At 52.4% G+C, this 21,272-nt stretch overlaps 2 protein-coding genes across 7 annotated transcripts in view; one reads left to right on the top strand and one right to left on the bottom strand.

Annotated features, from left to right (window-relative positions):
* Plekhg3 (pleckstrin homology and RhoGEF domain containing G3) overlaps positions 1-7,201 on the top strand; it is a 40,961-nt gene extending 33,760 nt beyond the window's left edge. For 4 of the 6 annotated variants that reach the window (XM_076850358.2, XM_076850354.2, XM_076850355.2 and 1 more), the window contains 4 exons: positions 212-562; positions 1,062-1,175; positions 3,748-5,167; positions 5,856-7,201. In XM_076850358.2, coding sequence (XP_076706473.2) covers positions 212-562; positions 1,062-1,175; positions 3,748-5,167; positions 5,856-6,595 — 2,625 coding nt within the window. In that variant the 3' untranslated portion in view covers positions 6,596-7,201. The remainder of the gene's footprint in view (positions 1-211; positions 563-1,061; positions 1,176-3,747; positions 5,168-5,855) is intronic. The other 2 variants (XM_076850361.2, XM_076850360.2) reach the window with 1 other exon arrangement.
* A 1,447-nt stretch (positions 7,202-8,648) lies between these two features.
* The window catches only part of Sptb (spectrin beta, erythrocytic), a 69,272-nt gene continuing 56,648 nt past the window's right edge, over positions 8,649-21,272 (bottom strand). The window contains exons 32-35 of the mRNA XM_076850353.2: positions 14,476-14,723; positions 12,150-12,323; positions 11,841-11,883; positions 8,649-11,682 (exon numbers count right to left, since the gene is read on the bottom strand). Of these exons, the coding sequence (XP_076706468.1) occupies positions 11,515-11,682; positions 11,841-11,883; positions 12,150-12,323; positions 14,476-14,723 (633 nt within the window). The 3' untranslated portion in view covers positions 8,649-11,514. The remainder of the gene's footprint in view (positions 11,683-11,840; positions 11,884-12,149; positions 12,324-14,475; positions 14,724-21,272) is intronic.

The following is a 21,272-nucleotide window of genomic DNA, read 5'->3' as shown; positions in this document are numbered from 1 at the left end:
GGCAGTCAGGCTTCTTCAGGGCCTGTGTTCCCAACTTGATCCAAGCCTCCCCACCATGAGATGCCCCCCTCCTCACTGGAATCCCGTGGAGGCCGAGGCTGGGCATGGATGGTTGTCTGTGTGAAGCCCCCACTCCCTGCCCCCATTTGCCTGTGGGAGGGGAGGAGGTTGCCCACAAGGCTGGTCACGAGGGCTCTTGTGCTCTGAACAGCATGCAGGCAGTGCTGGTGCCCTCCTGGACTTTGGGCAGCCCCTCCATACACGGGGCCTGCCGCCGCAGGCTGAAGGGGCTGCCCAAGAGGAGCAGGAGGAAGAGGAGGAGGAGGTGGTGGAGGAGGAGGAGGAGGAGGAGGAGCAGGCCTTTCCGGTCTCTCTGGAGGACCTGGAAGGGCATGAAGGCAGCGAGAAGGGGGCCAGGCCGGAGCCCCCAGGCTCGGAGGAGGAGGAGGAGGAGAGTCTGGCAGTGGCAGAGCAGGTAGCTGACTTTGCCAGCTCCCTACTGGCCGCCCTCCACTGCTGGCACTATCGAGCCAACGCTTTACTTTTCTCCCGGGGTGCTATGGTGAGGTGTCTCTTTGATCTCCCCTCCTCCTTGCATGTTCCCTGGCTCATGCATGCCCATCTGAGAGTCCCCTCCTGTCCCCTCCCCACCCTGCCCTGTTTCTTCACTCCTATCAGCACTTCTTAACCTCCTCACTCATTGTCATGCCCCGGTGAGTCCCTGGCATGCGCTGTTCCAGGACTGGACACTAACCCACTGAGTGGGACTAATGGGGTGGGGGTGGGGTGGGGGAGGAAAAGCCAGCACACTGCAGGGCTAAAAGGTCAAGGCCACTTGGCCTGGAAGGAAAAGTGGCTGGGCTTTTCCAAAGCCTCATACCTGGCAAGGCTCTCTGCAGCCCCAGGCCTGGTGGGTCAGGTGCTCTGGAATGTCTCAGGTCCGGGGCCAGCTTAGGGCAGCCCAACCTCCTTGGGTATGGGACGTGCTGTCCATGTTGGGATGCAGAAGGGACCAGCTCCCAGTTGTCCTGGAGTTGATGACTGACCTCTTCTTGCTTCAGGGGAAGGGACACAGAGAATCTGAAGGCCCTAAAAGCTGCAGAAGGCCCAGTAACCATTCTCCAACCAGTGCTGAGAAGCATCTGAGCTTTGAGTCTATCTCTTCTCTGCCAGAGGTGAGTGGCCAGCAAATGGGATGGAGATAATGTGGGGGTGCCTGGAGCCCCAATCTCCAGCTCTGCAAGCAGGTCTTTAAGGCAGGGACTGTCCCACTGTGCCCTTGGAAATAGGGCTGTGTCCCCCCGGCGCCCCCTTCCCGAACTCTTGCCCCTTCAGGAGACCTGTCCAGTCTAGGGTATATGGTTTGGTGAATAGATAGCCCCTTCCATAAATTATAAAAAAAAGTTGACCCTTCCTTGAGACAGATACAGCCACATGCCAAGGGACACAGCTAATGGAAGTGAACCAGGACTTCAGGTCCTCTAAGCTAGGCCACCTTGTATACAGCAGAAGGTTCTGACCCTGCCAGCGTGCCAGGCATTTAAATCACTCCTGCAGCCACCTGGACAAAGGAATAGGGTATTGACATCTATTGGAAGCCTCCTGTGCTTTGTTTTGTCTCTCCCTTCTTTTCCCTGCAATAGCTCTAGAAGGAGAAGAGGCTCTGAGCGGTTAAGTGGCGGGCTGCAGCTGGGTAGAGCGGAGAGTGGATCTGGATCTCTGGCTCAGAGGCCCACCTTCCTCTTCTCCTACCTCGTGCTGACTGTGGGTTGTATGGAGCTGACTCCTTTGCTGCTGCTGCCACTGCTGCTCCTCCTCCTCCATCACTTTCACCACCTCCTTGGGATGGCAAGTCCAGCTGACTTCCAAAGTTATAGGGAAAAGGTCACGAGCTAGGCTAGACCCCAGGTTGTCCTTCCTAGCCAGGAGAGACTAAAAAGCTGGATGACACTGGATAGGAATAGACCATGATGTCCTTGTTTGTTTGGGCTGCTATACTTAGATTGGGAGCTTATAAAACAACAGAAATTGCTGGGTGCAATGGTACATGCCTATAATCCTAGTGACTTGGGAGGCTGAGGCAGGAGAATTGCAAGTTCGAGACCAGCCTCAGCAACTTAACAAGACCCTGTCTCGAAAAATAAAAAGGATTGGGGATGTAGCTCAGTGGTAGACCACCCCTGGGTCCAATCCCCAGTATGCAAGGAATAATAATAAAAAACAACAAATTTATTGTTCATAGTCCTGCAAGCTGGAAGGTCCAAGATCAAGGGACCAGCAGATTCCATATCTAGTGAAGGGCCGCTTTCTGCTTCATAGATGTCCTCTTACCGCTGTGTCCTCTCACGGTAGAAGGGGCAAGGAAACTCCCTCAAGCTTCTTTTCCTAAGGGCACTAATTCCATTCATGAAGGAGGAACCCCCACCCACGACTTAATCTCCTCCAAAAGGCACAGTTGGTTAATGCTGTCACACTGGGTGTTAGAGTCTCACACATCAGTTTTAGGATGACACTATCATCCAGACCATAGAAAGTGGCACTGTGCAATAATAATAGGATGTAAGTCCCACATGTAATGTTAGTTTTCTAGTAGCCATGTTTAAAAGAAACGTGAAATTAATTTTAGTACTATGTTTTATATAACCCAGTAGGTCCAAAATATTATCATTTCAACATATAATCAATATAAAAAGTTATGGATGCATTTTATCCTTTATATATATAGAAAGCCTTTGAAATATATTCTCAGTTTGGACTAGCCATACTTTAGGTGGTGGTCAAGAGGGAATTCTCAAATTTGCTTCTTTCCAATTCCATCTGTTGGGAAATGCATTTAAGATTTTTTTTGTAGTTGTTGATGGACCTCTATTTGTTTATTTGTATGTGGTGCTGAGGATCGAACCCAGTGCCTCACAGTTGCGAGGCAAGTGCTCTGCCTCTGAGCTCCAACCCCAGTCCTGGCATATGCATTTATGCTAGGCCCACAGGTACTGGGCCTGGTAGGAGCCAATTCCCTGTCCTCACGATCTAACAGGGTTTTGGCACATGGTTGTGTTGCCCTCCTTCCTGACATCCCACAGAGGCCTTGGTCCCTCAGGGAAGTTGGAATGTCACTCACCCAACCTGCGTCTGGCGCCTTGAGAGCTTGGGTAGGAGCCTTACCTTCAGACCTGGGATTCCTAGTGCTATGGCTCAGTGAGAGCCAGCCCCTGGGAGTCAGGGGCAGTGCTTGGCCCAGTGTTAAATCTCCACCTTGTGCCTATAGTTCACAGGCAGGCTGCCACTGAGAGGTGTCCCTGCCCTTCCCCATTCCTCATGATTTTCTTGGCGTGAGGACATGAGCCCAGCACCCTAGCTGCAGGGTGATTAAAAACACCATCATTGCTGGGCGTGGTGGTGTGCACCTGTAATCCCAGCAGCTCAGGAGGTGAGACAGGATCACAAGTCGAGGCTGGCCTTGGCAACTTAGTGAGACCTTGTCTTAAAAAACAAATGGGCTGGGGGTGCTTAGTGGGAAGGCATCCCTGGGTTAGATCCCCAGTACCAACAGAAGAAAACAAACCAAACCAACATCCTCATTTTCCTTTCTGTGAGGCCCTGTCACCCTACTGAGTCACACTCATCCTGTCTTCCAGTCCTACTCTACAGGCCCTCTCACAGGCTCTGAGCAGACCATGCCATCCTCGTGTCTCCCAGTGTCATGAGGGAGGCTTTATACTCATGTGAGCTCTCTCTCCTGTGTCTCAGGTTGAGCCAGACCCTGAGCTTGGGCCTGAACAGGAGGTCTTTGCTGCTGTGGAAGGTCCCAGCACCGAGGACATGCCTTCTGACGCAGAGTCTCCAGAGGTCCTGGAAACACAGCTTGATGCTCACCAGGGGCTGCTGGAGATGGACCACCCAGGTGACATGGTGGACTTAGTGGTGGCCGACAGCAACGAGGACCTTAAGGCCCTGAGCAGTGAAGAAGAGGAGGAGGAATTGGGGACAGTCCAGGAGCCAGAGAGCCTCCTGCCACCCTCTGTGCTAGACCAGGCCAGTGTCATTGCTGAGCGTTTTGTCAGCAGCTTCTCTCGGCGGAGCAGCCTGGCACTGGAGGATGGCAAGTCCAGTGGCTTTGGGACACCACGGCTGGTCAGCCGGAGCAGTAGCGTGCTCAGCTTAGAGGGCAGTGAGAAGGGCCTGGCCCGGTGGGGCAGCACCACGGACTCCCTCAGCAACCAGCCCACTCCAGAAATGGACATCAGCACAGGGATGGCCTCAGAGAGTGGCCCTTCTGTCAATGGGACAGAACCCCCAAATGCAGGCAGCCCTGTGGAGCCTGACAGGTCCTCCTGCAAGAAGAAGGAATCGGCACTCTCTACTCGAGACAGGTTACTGCTGGACAAAATCAAGAGCTACTATGAAAACGCAGAGCACCATGATGCGGGCTTCAGTGTCCGGCGCCGGGAGAGTCTCTCCTACATCCCCAAAGGACTGGTGAGAAACTCTGTCTCCAGGTTCAACAACCTTCCCAGGCCAGACCCAAAGCCTGCAGCTCCAGTAGAGTACAAGAGACAGGGGGGCTCCCGACCGGCTTCCTGGGCCCTGTTTGATCTCCCAGGACCCAGCCAGGCGGGAACAGGAGACTCGGCTCCTATCACGGATGCTGAGTTCCGTCCATCTTCTGAAATTGTAAAAATGTGGGAGAGAATGGAATCTGCTGAGGGGAGCCCCCGGACAGGGCCAGGCCAGGGCCAGGCCAATGGCTTTGACCTGCAAGAGCCACTCTTCATTTTGGAGGAGCATGAGCTGGGGGCCATCACAGAGGAGTCAGCTACCGCCTCACCAGAAAGCGCCTCCCCCACGGAACGGCCCAGCCCGGCCCACCTGGCTCGGGAGCTGAAAGAACTGGTGAAGGAGCTGAGCAACGGTGCCCAGGGGGAGCTGGTCACCCCACTGCACCCCCGCATCATGCAGCTCTCTCATGTGATGGACAGCCACATGAGTGAGCGTGTCAAGAACAAGGTCTACCAGCTGGCCCGCCAGTACAGCCTCCGCATCAAGAACATCAAGTCAATGGCGGCCAGGCCGCCACTGCAGTGGGAAAAGGCAGCTCCTGAGAGGGACAGGAAGAGCCCCACCGTTGCCTGCCCACAGGAAGAGCCTGGAGACCTAGCAGGTGACAAAGGTATGATGGGGGTGATGGTCCAGGGGTGGAAAAGTCTATTGGGAACTTGGAGAAAGTAACTTCTAAAGAGACCATGTCAAAGAGAGGACTGGGGCCAGGCACGGTGGCGCATGTCTGTAATCCCAGCCACTCGGGAGGCTGAGGCAGGAGGATCTAGAGTTCAAAGCCAGCCTCAGCAACTTAGTGAGGCCCTAAGCAACTCAGTGAGACCCTATCACTAAATAAAATACAAAATAGGGTTGGGAATGTGGCTCAATGGTTGAGTGCCCCTGAGTCCCTGGTAATCCACTCCCCACCAAAAAAAACCCCCGAAAAACAAAAAAGTAGGGCTGGACCCCCTGCCCTACTGATGTGTGGTGAGTCCCAGCCTCTGGTCTGGTGCTCTGAGCCTGCTCCTCTGGGTGAGCCCTCTGTGTGGAGCAGAGGGAGGAACATGGTCAGGGGCCCCTCCCTTACCAGGATGAGAGCAGAGCTCCCATTTCTTCCTTTGACTCCTGGCCCCTTCCCCTCACTGCCTTTTCTCCTCTTCCCGTTGCCCTGTGATAAAGGGGCAGTTAATGGAATTTCTCTCCTTTGGTACCAAGCCCCAGGAAGCAGCCTCACCTGGGAAGTGAGCTGAGGGCGGTTGGGAGCCCTCCCTTCGGGCCCCTCCTCTCACAGCCACTCATGGCTCGCTCTCTCCTCACAGGCAAGAGAAGGCCCTTGCTCTCCCTCTTCACCTACGAGCAGCTGGTGGCCCAAGAGCACAGCCCCCCCAAGCCCTCCTCTGCTAGAGAGACGTCCCCACGCCGTTTCTCCTTCAGCCCTTCTGCTGCCAGCCCAAGGACCACCTCACCTGGGGGCCGGCCCTGCACTCGGAGTCCCCCCAGCCCCTTTGACACTGAGACTTTCAACTGGCCCGATGTCCGAGAACTCTGCTCCAAGTATGCCTCCCACGATGAGGCTGTCCAGGCCGAGGGAAGCCGCCCTCGCCCTCGCCCTCGTGGCCCACCCGTCAACCGGAGCCACTCTGCGCCTGAGAATATGGTGGAGCCCCCTCTCTCTGGCAGAGTGGGCCGCTGTTGCAGCCTGAACACCAAGAGGAGCCAGGGAGCTACCCAGTCCCCACCTCCTAGGATGCCGCCTCAAAGCCGGCTGAATGGAGGCGAAGCCCTGTATGTCACCGCAGACGTCACCCTGGAGAACAACCGGCGAGTGATTGTCATGGAGAAGGGACCCCTTCCCAGCCCCACTGCAGGGCTGGATGAGGAGGGCAGTGGGCAGGGACCAAGCTCACCGGCAGCCATGGTGACACAAGGCCAACATTTCCCAGACTCTGTAGAGTATCAGCCAAAGGAAGATGGTCCCAGGGACCCAGCAGACCCAAGCAAGCAGAGCAGAGTGAGAAACCTGAGAGAGAAATTCCAGGCTTTGAACTCTGTAGGTTGACTCTGACTCCTGGTCAGGGGCAGGAGCCATGTGGGTGTGGAAGAACCTGGTATACCTCCCCCCGAATCTGGGCTTACATGGGCCCCTTGCCCAGGGCCCTCGTGAAGGCTGCCCTTGCTCTCCTAGAAGAGCGACCCAGCGTGGCCTCACCTGCAGCCTGCTCTGTGTACTGGTGGTCTCCTGGGCCTCCAGACACCTGTCCTCAAGCCCAAATGAATCGCGCTTCCCACTTCCCTTGTAAATATCTCTCTGGTTGGAAGCCAAATATTTAAGCTCACTTCTTCCCAGGAAGAGCAAGCGCTGCTCAGGCCCTTGGCTGGCCATTGCCAGGCCGAGGACCCTTGGTGGGGAGACCTGGGCAGGCTTTGCTCTTTAACTGTGCCTTTTCTTAGGACTCAGGAATGAGGCCAATAATTTATTGCTTTCCATCCTGTGGTATGTGCGTGCGAGCGAGTATGCATCTTGTTGTTTATTCCCCCCCCTGTGAAGAATGTAACCGACTTAGTTCAGGTACTTTTGAGGGTTGTCTTGCTGTCCCTGTGGTTGTCGCTAATGTACACACATTTCACTCTGTGCCAATGGTGCAATAACCACTGCTGACCCACCGACCTGTGTGTGCCTTCTTACTGCGCCTGGCGCGGGTGGGGAGAGTTGCTGGTGGCTGAGGATTTCTTAGAGTAGGCAGGGCACAGGGTGTTCCCTCTGCACTCATCGGTCATCCAGGCACCAGGATGCTCATGGGGCAGGCAGGAATAGCAGGATGCACAGGAAGGAGCTTGTTTTCTGCTACTTCTGCTTCTCTGTCTACCCACGGCCTGGCGTCCTGTCTGGGGCAGAGGGCCTCATATGCCAACCTTTGGCTCTCTTCCTCAAGGGCCAAAGTTGTGCTAAAAGCGGGGAGGGAGGAGTGACCGGGGCAAATGGGACACTTTCTAATAAGAAGTTACCAATATCTGGTGCGAATACCTCATCTTTCCCTCTCCAGTCCCAGGAGGCATCCCAGAAGGCAAGGGTTCCTAGCTTGGGGTCTGGGCATGTCCTCAAATGGCTTCCAATATTGGGTGAGGAGTGCGTGTGTATTTTGCCAGGATGGATCCTCTGTTTTCATCACATTGAGAAAGCCTGGATTCAGAAGGGCTGGGAATGCCTCCCTCTTGCTCATTGGGATTTCTGCCCTTTCTCCTTGGAGGACCAATTCTCATTTTGCCCAGTTTGTTCTGGCTGGGGTTGGACAGGAAGAGGCTGCGGGGCCCCGGTGGTAGATAAATGTTCCTGTAGCCCTGCAGAGTCAGGGCCCATGAGTCTTCTGACCTAAGAGGATGGATTCAACCTGAACATGGGTTTGCTGAATCTCCTGAGGTCAAGGGGAGACCAGTGGTGAGTGGCAGTCTCCTGTGCAGAAGCAGGGCAGTTAGCCTGTGTTCTACCAGCTGCCCTGAATCTTCTGTGGTCATATCCATAGTCACTGAGAAGAGAGCTGGCTCCTCCCAGGCCAGTCCTGGATACAACACTGAGAAGCCACAAATGTACCAGGCAGGTGACTCACACTTTTATCCCAGCCTTGCCAGTAGCCAACTGGATCGCCCCAACTTTTGCCCTTTCCTCATATGTGGATTGAAGACAACGGATGAGCTCCTGCTTCTCAGACTCCCTAATGGAACTCTTCAGGACATGGGCCAAGGCCAGGGCAGAGGGTCTTATCGGCTGCCCATTAGAATCATCTGGGAGCCTTTTGAAACCCAGCAGTGCCTATGTTCCATGCACCCAGACCAAATGAGAAACTGCCCCTCTGTAGATGGACCCCAGGCACAGAGGCTAGGGACTCTAATGTCCGGTGTGGCCTGGACTCATCTGTGACTAGAAATGATTTTACCTTGCAGTAGGCCTTCCAGTTGAAGGAAGCTTGGCTCAGGGTCTCAGGTGGCACCCGTGGCCTGGGTACCAGGCTCAAGTCAGAGCCTAGCTATCCCTTTGTCTTCATGGTGCTGGCTCTCTGTGGCCCAGTTCAAAGAGAAATGAGGCTAGTCAAATAAGGAACAGACAAATGTGGAGCATTATATAGATTTATTAGAAAAACTAGTAAATGGGTTTCCTCTGGTTGGTGGAAGCACATTTGAGCAGGTGGAGGACAAGGCCCAGCCGGCCCCAGGGCCAGCCCCAGATAGCATATTCTGTACCCAACAAGTGACATTCCTCTGCAGCCACGTCCTCTCTTGCATCCTCCCTGAGCTTGCTTGTCCAAGGGACCAAGCCATGTGGCCAGCTGGTCTCTTCCTCTTCTGGATCTCTGCCCCCTCCCACTGAGGGAGGAAGGAGATCCAGGACCAGTCTAGGGGACCTGATGGCCCTCCCACAGGCAGAATGGAGGGGTGGAGTAGGGGGGAAAGCCGAGCCCGACACAGGCCTCCTGTTCTGGGTGCTTAGTGAAAGGAGTGGGGGGAGCCCCAGGACCCTCCACTCCTCCCTCAGCCAGAATCAGCTGAGGCCAGGGACAAAGGGGAAGAGTGGGCAGGAGGACGCCTGACATGCCCAGAAGGAGCTTCCTCTAAGCCACCCTGGGGAGGAAGCCTGTTATGCTGGTGTGGACTGGAGCTGTGTCACCCTAGTTTGGAAACACTGTCAAGGAAAAGACTGCAAAATAGAAAATATGAGAAAAGAAGGGGAAAAAAGAAACCTTGCCAGGGCACCTGGAGAGCTTAGTCCTGGAGTGGCATAGAGTCTCCCAAATTCGGGCATCTGCAATGTCAGTCCAGTTGATTGAGTGTCTCGGGACCTGGGTGATGTGGGCAAGATGCGTGGGGAGCTGGCGGTAGATAGTGAATCACATGCAGCTGGCTGCCCTTGCCCAATCCTGGAGACCTGGGGTGGCGAAATTCTAGCTCTTCCATGGAGCCCTTTCTTTCGTGACTCCATGGAGTTGCTCACTGGAAATTCCTCACTTCTGGTGCTACTTGGGCACACATGGAGGGGAGAAGGTGGATCTTTGTCCATTGGCTCACTACTGGCCCGGGGAAATAGTTGCGAGCTACTTGTCACCTTCTGTCCTTGGCCAGGAGCCTGCTCTCTGTCCCAGAGGTGGGCCTGCCTTTGAATGCACCAAAGGCTTTTTTTTACTGCCAGGTGAGTATGGTCACTTTCCAGCCTTGGCTTCCCCAGCAGACAGAGGCTGACTAATGGAACACGCCAGGTTCCCTGTAGAAGCAGAGGGTCATAGGGTCCTATGTGTTGAGCCAAATGAAGACCCTCACTGTAGAGGTGGAAGACCTCATGTGGGGAGAACAGGCTCCACTGGGTAACTGATTCCCTCCCGTGTGGATCCTGTCTGATGGAGTCGGCCTCACCCTGACACAGTGCTCTCTGAGCTGTGCCTGCCCCAGTCGGTACTAAAGGTTCCTGGGAAGGCCTCCTAACTCTGATGTCTAGCTGTGTGGCTTTTCCCTGAGTCTTACCTGATTCATTTCCACAAAGCCAAAGCTCCTTCCCATAGGGAAGGCAATAGAAAAAGTAGCTTTGGGCCCTGGGGACCTTTTTGGTCTCCCTGGGGGAGAACGCCTGCTGCCTCCAGCTTGATCCCCTCTTTAGGACCTAACCCCAGATAAGATGCTGGGCTGAAGCTGTATTGCTTTCAGAGAAGGAAAGTCCTCATTGGACTGGTGATTTCGCCCCTCCAGAGCATGGGGAAGACTCTCCCTGGGGACAGAGATTGCAGAGCCCCTGTTAGTGTTTGGAGGTGGGTTTGGGAGATGTTTGGTGATCTCTGTATCTATATGTCTCTCAGAACCCAAGGCCAGGCCCTCTCTGGCCCCAGCGTTTATCCCAGCCGCCCAGCGTTAGTTGTGTCACATGCTGTTAATACCTAGGTACGGCCATATTTGTCACTCCACTCTGATAACCCGGCTCTCTGTCCGGTCAGTCAGTAGCCTTGGATGACACCAGCTGCAGACACAGTGGGCACTGGACTTTGGGATGCTTTACCTGGCGCTGGGGCATCCATCCCATATCTGGGGGCCTACACTGGTTCCCTGCTGAGCATCTAGCAGATATTGCTGGCTTGGTTGCTACTGGGAGTGGGAAGGATCCCAGCCCGGAGAGGCAGAGCCTTAGGCAGTGTGGGGACCTGTCTGTCCCTCCTTCAGGTCTGAGCCCTGAGCCCGAAGCTCTAACTAGGGTTTTCAAAGAGGAATGGTTTGAGAACTGCTGGTCCTCCCTCCTTCAGTCTCTGCTGGTACCAAAAAAGGGTGCCAGGGGCAGCAGGAGGCTCCCTCAGTCAGGACCCACAACACAGAGGAGGGGAGAGGAAAGTATCTGCTGGCCCTAAGGAGGGACCCAGTTCTGAGAAAGCCCAGTGGGGAGGTGGCTGGCAGCACCTGAGGCCCTGTGTTCCTTCTTGTCCCCTCAGTCCCCCAGCAGCCCCTTGCCCAGAGCTGGGGCTCTGTGGCCCCCCTGAAGTCTCCTCGTTCCCCTAAGGGCAGGTCAGGCTTTGCCAGTGTCCCCCTTCCCTTTCCCTTCCCCTTTCCTGGCTGTGGCCACATGGGAGGTAACCCCAAGCACGACTTGCTGTGGGAGTGGGCAGCATTGGACAAGCCCCATCAGCCACCTTCTGCTTTTATGGGGATGCAGAGAGGAGGGCATGCGCCTCGGGGAACCGTTTCCTGCCTCCTGGAGCCAAGCCGTCTGTGCCACAGGCAGAGGGCATGTTGGCAGGCGTCGGGGCTGCCAGGCAGGGCGCAGAGGCAGCTATTGCAGCGCAGCGGGGGCCCAGGGGCCGGCCTGGTGACTCTCGAGCTGGTGGGCAGGAGGTGGAGGAGGACCATCCACTGTGGAGGTCAGGGCCCACGGCCTCAGGTGGCCGGTCCCTGTGTGCCCTGATGCACCACTGCGCCTGCCTGGCTGGCCCCACCAGCGGGGGCCACCGGCTGCTATTTCTTTTTGGGGAAGAAACTGAATCTCTTCTCCTTGTCCTTCTTGCCAAGACTGGCATCCGGGCCAGTGAGGGAGGGCAGAGGCAGGCTCTGCGTCTTGACGCGGATGCTCTGGGACTCATTGATGGCAGTGCTCACACCTTGCAGCCAGGACAGCATCTCCTCCTACGGGATGGGAGCGTCAGGGCCAAGTCCAGGGCCCCCAAGGCAATGGGAGTGCTCCTGGGACTGCCTGTTCCACGGGAGCCTTGAGGTCCAGAGGCCTAGGTCTCTTCCACCTGCCTCTTTGTTAGGCACAGATGGGTTGGTCACCCCACACTTACCTCATCTTTGCCATGGAAGAGCCACTCGCTGCCATTACTCAGCCTAGGAGATAAAAAGAGTTTCCTGTCATGTCAGAAGCCAACACCTGGATGGAGTGGGCTAAGACTCCCCCTGTCCCTGAGCCTGTTATTCAGAACACTCTCAGTGCCTTCTGAGAGGTAAGAGTCTGTCGTGAGCCTCTTCAATTCGTAAAATCCTCAAGGAACAGCATGAGCTTGGTTGGAGCTGGTCACTCATGCCAAAGCCATCAGCCTGAGGGTTCAAAGGGTTCAGGGCCTAGGTAAGGGGCAGCAGGCAGGAAGGCTCACCTCAGCTTAAAAACGTGCTTCTTCTTTTTGTAGTTGGCAGCAATCTCACAGATAGCATGTCTCAGGGCCAGGGGCTCCTCCCCATGGTAGGGAACCCCCAGGGCCAAGTTTTTGGCGTCCTTGTAGAAGGTCAGTTCACTATTCCTGAGCACACAGTACAAATTGTTCCAGGACCTGCAAAGATGGGGACAAATAGGTCACCCACAGCCTGATACAGTATCTTTATGATCAATGCCTATGGCTTTTCCGTTTCTTTTTATTTAGTTATCTTTGCTCTGATAAATAGTAAGGTTTTATTATTTAGAAAGTGTAGGGGATGGGTAGGGGAGAGGATCATCTGTATGTAATTTTAATACCAAAAGCTAACTACTGTTACATTTTACATATTCTAGTTTTTCTTCTATTCACATTCAGATTTTTCTATATACATAGATAACTAAAATTGGAATATACTGTCTCTCTCTCTGTCTCTCTCTCTGTCTCTCTCTCTTTCTCTCTCTTTCTCTCTCTCTCTCTCTCTCTCTCTCTCTCTCTCTCTCTCTCTCTGTCTCTCTCTCTCTGTTTGTTTATTTTCTGGGAATCACACCCAGGGCCTCAGGCATGCTAGGCAAATGCTCTACCATTGAACTACATCCACAGCCTTATATATTCAATTTTATCTCCTGCTTTTAAGATTAAACACTATATCATGAGTATTTATTCATATCCTCAAATATTTCTTGATATTGATTTTTGGGTGACTATAGTATGCCATAATATATACACATAATCCCTTTATTGTGGAAAATTTATCCATAATTTAAATAGTGATGTGATGATCATTCTCATAAAATATACATCTTTGCCTATAGTTCTAATCTTACCATGAAATTATACATTTCTAGAAGTAGAATTACTAAATCTAAGATCAATAGCACAAACTTAATTTTTCAAAGTATTCCACATTCATTGGAAAATTTGATTCTCACTACAGAATCATGAAGTGAATTGGGTTTTGTTTTGGTTGTTATTTTTGTTTGGATGATATATGCACAGTATATTATCCTAGCACGTGTGTGTGTATGTGTGTGTGTGTGTGTGTGTGTGTGTGTGTGTGTGTGTGTGTAGCATTAGGGATTGAACCCAGAGCCTTTTGCATGCTACGCACACTCTCTGCCACTGAGCTGTACTTCCGGGCCTTTTTTGAGGGTAGGAAGGTGGAGAACTAGTAGGGCGCATGGATAAGAAGTACTGGAAGGTCAGTGTAAAAATTGCTGCAGAGCCATTTTTATGAAGCCTGGGTTTCTGACTTGCTACTCAGAGATCCTTCCTCCAGCAGTAAGGCAGCTGCTGAGGGGGACCTGGGTCTTTGGAGTAAGGTTGTGCCTTGAGAAAATGACTTAGCCTCTCTGAGACTGTTTCTCCATCTGGAAATGGAAAGTATCGCAGGGTGGTTGTTAGATTTTATCAGTCCTAACATAATGCCTGGCACATAGTAGGTACTCAATAAGTGTTAGCCTCCCTTTTTCTGGTGGACTCCCATTTAAGCAATAAACCTCTTCTGGGCAGCTGGGTCACTAAATTGTTTCTTTTTGGAATTTGAAGTAGCTTTGTGGAGTCCCCCCAGATAGGGAGCTTGTGTGCTTCCAAGTGTCCCTGGGAATGTGGCTTGCTTCAACTTCTGGGTTCCATTTCCCTGAGACCCTGGACTGCTGCTAGAGAAAAAGAGGCTCCAAGGACCTGGGAGGAGGCAGCCCTGTAAAGACCAAATCCAAGGACATGACTAGCTCAGAATCAGGAATGGACATATCCTTTGAGTCAGTTTCCCAGGGTCATGGACTCACTGAATGACAGCACTAGAAGGGACTCCCAGAGGGCATCTGGGTCATGGGCCCCCAGTCACCTCCTATTTTAGCTAAAGAAGTAGGCCTAGATCAATGAAAGCAGGTCTTGGTCAAGGACCTGCTGTTAGACTCCCTCTTGCTGCCCAGCCTTGCAATAACTGTAATATCAATAGCCAGTGTCCACCATGGCCCCACTCTGTGCCAGGGACAGTGTCCCTACTGACCATGCCTACCATTGTCATCATGGCCATTTTATGAATGGGGAAACTGACAGGGAGGTTAGGTAACGTGTGTGAAGTCATAGGATTTGAACTCTGGACCACAACTGAGGCTTTTTCCATCATGCCAAGTGGCCCTGGTTTGGCTCCTGGGGGGACCCAGGAGCTCTCCCAAATGAGAGGCCAAGGCCGGCTCTTTCCTAGCACACACCCGTGGCCAAGGCTCTGCTACTAGAGATCCCTAGAAGCTGCCCCTCTCCCGCGCCCGGCAGCCCTCCCCGACACCTGTTGGATGCCTTCTTGTTGGGCCCCTCCAGGTCATGCTTGCGGCCAAGGTAGCCCTCCATCTGCACGCTGTGCCCGTGGTCCCGCTGGGCCGGCAACGTTGTGGGCTCGTCGCCCTCACTCAGAGGAGTGTCTAGGACCTTAAACAGGGGCTCCGTGGCAGGCCTCTCATTTTCATCAGATTTCTCCTCCTGCCCAGGCAAGGGTGGTGGCTGCAGGTCCTGAGGCCATGGCCTCTCTTCTTCCCCCTGCTCAGGGGCACAGAGGGAGAGCATACCTTTCTGGGGGCTCAGGCAGGGCCTCCACCTGAGCCTCCTTCCCTTGTTCAATGGCTCCCTAGCCTGCCATGGGTACCCACTCGCTTCCCTGGCCTCTCCCCATACCTCTGGCTCCAGCTCCCCTGCTCTCTTTTGTCCCCCTCTAACAGCAACAGAAGGTCCTCAGAGGGGCCTGAGGAATGGTCGGAATTTGGAACAGGTTCCAAGTCTTTTGGAGAGCTCTGGTTCAGTGCCTGGCTCCAGACCCCAACCCCTGCTTCTATCATTTACTCTGTGGCACACGGGCCTTGGGAAGAGTTCATGTGAACAGAAGTTCTGCTGCTAAGACAAGTTTGCAAACCACTTTTCCTAGGGTGTTGAGTAGGAGATCTTCTGGTACTTCAAATTGTCATCAAAGCCCTAATGCTAAGGGTACTGGGCTCCAAGTCACCCCATGTCACTCCCAGTCCTTCATTGGGTCTATCAGGCCCCCTCCCATCATCTAATGAGAATTTGTGGATGGGGCAGTGGTTCCCAGGGCTGGTTGCCTTTGAAAGTCACCTTGGAAGCTTACAAAATGTTCTCAAGTCCTTCCCTCAAGACAGTGTTAACTGGTCTGCAGGGGTCAGCACATTGGTGTTTCTTGATAAGCATTTCATGACTCTAATGTGTACTATAGGCGGAGAATTGCCCGAACAGAGTCCTTACTTTGGGGAACTGCTGTGGGTTCTCCCTCCCTACACACTTCCTGTTCCCCGACTGGGCATTTCCTTATGCAGAGGCCTCTTACCTGTGCCTCATGCAGCAGGAGAACTGGGTAGCAGGGGGCAGCTAGTAAGAGTAAGTACCTTAGAATCCTTGAGGGCTGTGGATGGCCTCACTTGGGCCATCTGGCCAGCACAGGGTGGCTGCTGGAACTTGATACCAAGAGGAGGGAAGATGCCCCAAGCAATCATGTCTGGACGCCTGAAGGGCATGGACACAGACAGCCCAGGAGGACCAGAGCCACCTGGGTAGTAAAGGGACTCGCTTCTTTTTCTGTTTCTCTTCCCTCCCTGCCCCAGAAACTGACATGGAGGCCCAGAAAAGTGCTGGGGAGAAGCAAAGAAAGAGCAGACTATGTTCTCCTCCGCAGCAGGGGTTCCTTAGGCCATGGGCTAAATCTGACGGAGAGAAATAGAGGGGGGCACCATGTTGGATATCGGATTGAAACTTGAAACTGAAACAAACTGAGTAGACTTTTTAACAGTGAACAGACTGGCTCTGTGAAGGAGGGGCTTGGTGGAGAAGTTTGAAGGTAGTGTTCAGAAGAAAGGAAAAGCTGATCATATATGTAACCCATCAAATGAGGGCTGTTCAATAAACACGTTGTAAATAGAGGGCCTGGTAAGATTTTATGTAAAGAAGGGTAGCTGGGAGTGGTGGTACACACCTGTAATCCCAGCAACTGGGAGGCTGAGGCAAGAGGATTACAAGTTCAAGACCAGCCTGGGAAACCTATTGAGCCTTGTCTCAAAAAATAAAAAAAAAAAAAAAGGACTGGAGTTGTAGCTCAGTGGAAAATCATCCCTGGGTTCAATCCCCAGTACTAAAAAAAAAAAAAAAAAAAAAAAAAAAAAAATTAATTTAATTTAAATAAAAATGAAGGAAGGGTAATATGGTTGGAAAAGTTTGGAAACCACTGGTCTATTCTCACATTTTCTATGTGTAATAAAACCAGTGTTCAGAGAGGTTAAGTGACTTGCTCAGTCACACAGCTAATAAGTAAGGAGGTAATTAGGTGCATGCACTCCAGAATCGAACAAGTGTGCATTTTTATGCCACCCTCGGGCACTCATCTTTTCCTTCCTTAGACTCCCTTAAGAGTTGTGGCTGGGCCATTCTCCTCTCTGCATTATTTGCAGTCTTTCTGTCTTAAGAGTTTCTGCACCGTCTGTGATAAGCTTGCCTTGGCCACAAAGTTCTGGAAGTCCTGAATCCCTGCCTGAATTATTCTCTAGCTACAGGAAGGGCAGGAGTGACAAAAACGGGACTGGAAGCCTGGGTTTGGAGCCCTTCTGGGACCCTAGTCAGGCCAACCCTCTGCTTTGGGAACAAGGTTCAAGAGTACTTCCCCTGCAGCCCCATACTGAGAATTGAACCTGGAGCGCTTTACCACTGGGCTACCCCCCTGGCCCTTTTTGTTTTTTTATTTTGAGACACATAAGTCACCTAGGCCAGTCTTAAACTTGGGATCCTCCTGCCTCTACCTCCTGGTATCACAGTCGTGTGCCCCTATTCCTGGCAGGAGTGGATGATTAATGCAGAAAGGAACCCTTGTTCTCCCCTCCCCCTGCCCCACCTCGCCAGCCTCAAGCCCTGCTGGTCCTGTTCTTCCTCCAGGAAAGGAGACTGTCCAGAGGAGGTGCAGGTGCATGGCTGCCCCTGATGACGGGCCAGGTACTCCTAGTCCCAAGTCTGGAGTCTTGGAGAAATGCCATAGTGGACACAGGAGGGAAGCCTGCCAGTCCTCACAGCCATATGTGTCCCTCTCACCCAGTTTCTACCCACTTGGGACTGGCTGTGCTGGAGAGCTCTGTGTCCACATCTGCTTCCTATATTCTTACTCCTTTTTTAGGGAACTGATCTCTGAGAATCAGGATGGATTTAGCCAAGACTGACTCTCAACATAATCTCTGTTCCCTCCTCATACGTGCCTGGCCCATGCTTCCTGGCAGGGACATGCAGAGGGCCATGCCAGTGTGTTCCAAAGCAATATGGCTGGGTCATGGGTTGGCTTTGGAGTGCGGGGGTTTCCCACTATATGCAAAGCTTTCTTCTGTGTTCCTGTTTGTATGGTGATGATTTAAATGCATCCTTCCCCTTCCCACCCTAAGGTCAAGGCCTGAAGAGGAGGAGCCAAGAACCAGGGTGGAGATGGAGATGGAGGTGTTAGGCGTTGCCAGGATTCCCTTCCTTCCTGGGCTGGGGGAGGGACAGAGATGAGGAAGATGAGGATGGAATGAAGGTGGATGCAGAGATGGGGAAGAGGCTTTGGGGATCAATCTGTTTTCCTTGCTCCTAAGGGAGACTGGCCAAATCCCCAAAGAGGAGAAGCATAGGGGTAGGCAGAAGCTCTCCTAAGCCACCTTCTTTTTTCCCACTGAATCTTTCTAATACATTCTTATCCCTTTCCAGGGATGGAGACCAGGGGTTGAGCCAAACAGGCCTGGAGTAAAGAGCCTGGGCTTCTGTCTGGGGGAAGGGAGAGTATCAAGTCACTAACCCTTCCCCATGCGGTCAGTTAGTGGCAGGGTGTCAGCACTTACTTTGCAGGTGGTTTGGAGCATTTCAAAGTGAGAAAGCATTTGCAAGAGCTGCTCTTTGGTGATTTTCCAGCCACTATCTTGGAGCTTTGCTGAGCAACTGTTGTGCCCGATGCCCTAGGTGGCCAGCACGACCATCTCAAATACCCCTTTGCCTCCAGTATGGGCTGCTCAGGACTGAGAAATGTTGAATCTCAGCCTCTGCCGGGCAAGGCCTGACTCCCTCCTCCCTCTGCCCTTTTCAGTTGGAGCATTCTGAGACCCCAGGCAGGAATGGGAGGACCATTGTGAACATGTGAGCCCTACCAGGAAGGACCAGAAGCAGCCTGGAGTAGGAGGCCCCGAGAAAGTGAAGGCAGAAGTTATCAGACGGGGCTGAGGCCAACAGGGTGCTCCTTAATGGAAGGTTCTGGTAATTCAGAATTAGATTTTTATAAAGAGCTCACAACTTTGTCAAGAAAAGACTTCCAGGAAGATAATACCTCGACACATATTCATATACCTGAAGCAAAACTGGTTTTAAAAAATTGCTGTCATAATCCTGATCTGCAGAGCACAAGTTCATAAGACAGTGGAGAACAAGCAGGAGAAAGCCGCCTCCTCACTCCCATGGGTAAACCCTGCACATGGCCGTGCTGGCAACCTCGGTGTGTTGGAGAGATCTTTATTTTGCAATTCATAAGAGATCAAGAATTTCCCTGGGGAATTTTATTTGGAGCCATAACACTGGGAAGACCTATAGTAAGATCAGAAAAGGGGACATTGTTACAGAAGCAGACCCCATGGGGAAAGACTTGGGATGGTGAATGATGAAGAAAGGCAGACAAAGTTGATGCAAGAGATTCTGGAACTGGAAAGAAGCCTTGGAATCATGGATTCAGCCCTCCTTATTACAGACACTGGGTTCCAGAAAAGCCCAGGGACCAGATGGGATTGTGTAGCAGGTGGTAGAACCAAGCAAGAACACATGCTTTCTGCTTCCCTGTCCGTAAGATGTCTTTCAAATCTGAAAGGGAGCCAGACATGTCCCACAACCCAGGAGGCTGAGGCAGGAGGATTGCAAGTTCAAAGCCAGCAACTTAGCAAGGCCTTATGCAACTTAGTGAATCCTTTTCTCAAAATATAAAAAATATAAAAAGGGAAAAAGTGCTAGGGATGTGGATTGGTGGTAAAGTGCCCCTGGGTTAAAATCCTAAATACCAAAAAAAAAAAAAAAAAAAGAAGAAGAAGAAGAAGAATCTGAAAGGGTGTAGCACAGGACAGTTGGTACTGGCATACAGGATGGTCAGGGAATGGGGGGGACCAAGTGGCTGGGCAGAGACCCACTTGTGGCCCAGGCTCCAAACCTGCTGCAGAGTGAGTTTGAGGCTAAGGCAGAGTCTGGCAAGGACTTCCCATTTAAGCAATGAGCTCCATATCAACAGGGAGACCTGGGGTTAGGCTGGTGGATGGTTTGGGTGGAGGGGCCATTCTTGCCCTGGGAAGAGGTGACAGTTCTCTTGCCATCCCTGGAAGCATGCTATTCCCGGAGGAATTTGGTTAGAGAGTGCCAGGAGAAGAGGACACTGGCCAGGCTCAGAGCTGGCTACCCATGCTGCTGAGGTGTGGTTGTGATGACAGGCAGGTTGTGCCGACGGACAGGAGGTGGTCTGGGATCCCTTCCATCCTCTGCTCTGAGGTACAAGACCTACTGCCATTGCCCTCAGTCATTAGGAAGGTGTGCCAGATATTGGGACCACATCAGAGGAGAGCAGGAGACAGGCAACATTTGTGGCTGGTTGAGGGACATTAGGGGAAGGAAGGATATGTCAGGAAAGCCTTGCTGGCTGTCACAGGATTGAGGTCAAAGAGGGAGAGGTCCCAGGTTTCTGATGGGAGGGAAGGCTGACTCAAAGTCTTGGTGGAGATTTTCAGAGTCAAGTAAGAATCATATAAACTTGACTTTTTGGAGCCCTGCCTTGCTAGGAAGTTGGCTTGGTGTGGGGGATTTCCTCCACAGAGGATTTTCAAACCGGATGGGCAGGATGAGTCTTTGGACTAAGGAGCTGAGGGTGTAGTTCCAAGATCAGCCAGCAGGTGGCGAAGGGAACTACACACAATCAACACTCACCATGCCCGGATCACCTGGCTCTTTCCCAAGTTCCAAAGATGCCCAGTGAATTCAGATATGCTTGCAAGCAAAGTTACATGGGTGATAGGATATTCTAAAGGTAACAATGGAAGGTATAAGCCAGGGCATGAGGATGTACCTCAGAAGCCTACCATAGGATGATATATGATGAGCCTAGAGTGTGTGTAGAGGGGTCTCAAGGATGGGGAGGCTCCCTGAAGGCTGGCTTGGGAAAGAACTTGGTAATGTTAGAATTCATATAGAGTGTGTGTGTGCGTTTTAAGAGATGAAGGAATTTAAAATATCATCTGCCAAGTGATCACCAGGTGTTCTACCTAAATTCTGTCTTCCAAGTCTTGCAATGCTTCTGCAAGGCAGGTACCATTGGAACCCCTGTTTTCAGATGAGGGGAACCAGGGTCAGAGCTAATGAGTAGCTTGTCCACACATATATCTTGTGATGGAAAGTAGAGGATGTAGGCCCCAAACTCTATGCTTTCCCCACAAGGCCTGCTGTAAGAGGTAGAAGCCAGCACCACCACTCCAGAGGAAGCCTCCTATCCAATGGGGTTCACAGCCTAGATGAAATGTGCCCAGCTTAGGTAAGACACAAGACTGGTCTGTTGAGGCTGCTGATTGTGTTAGGGATACACTGGAAGGGGCTGGAAGAGGAGCTTGGAGACAGAGGAGACCCACTGCTAGATGCCTTAGGTAACTAAATGGCATGGGGTGAGAGTAGGGTGGGCAGAGCTAGAACTCTGCAGCTGAGAATGTTTACCCTCCCCAGTGTCTGATGCTTCGACTCCTGTGCCTTGGATGAGAAGGGCCATCTAGATGGGTTAGGAAGGCTGTTCAGAAGACAACTGTTTGCAAGAAAATAAATAAATAAATGGTGTGCTGACTTGAAACCAGCCAAAGATGAAGAGGTGGCAACTTCAGATAGGCAGAGACAAATGCTCAAATAAGAAAGAAGTCTGTGGCTGAACAGGAAGAAGGAACCCGGAAGAAATAGAGGCTGGTGACAGTGGGAGTGATCCCCTGGATAGCAGGCTGGGCAGGGTGAGCAGAGCAGCTCAATGGCTCAAGCTGCCTGACCAAGATGGCAACTAAGGAGCTTGGGCAAGAT

Source organism: Callospermophilus lateralis, chromosome 3, assembly GCF_048772815.1.
Source record: "Callospermophilus lateralis isolate mCalLat2 chromosome 3, mCalLat2.hap1, whole genome shotgun sequence".
In the NCBI taxonomy this organism is placed as follows: Eukaryota; Metazoa; Chordata; class Mammalia; order Rodentia; family Sciuridae; genus Callospermophilus; species Callospermophilus lateralis.
The sequence above is the reverse complement of the archived record's forward strand: the minus strand, read 5'-3'. Positions and strand labels throughout refer to the sequence as shown.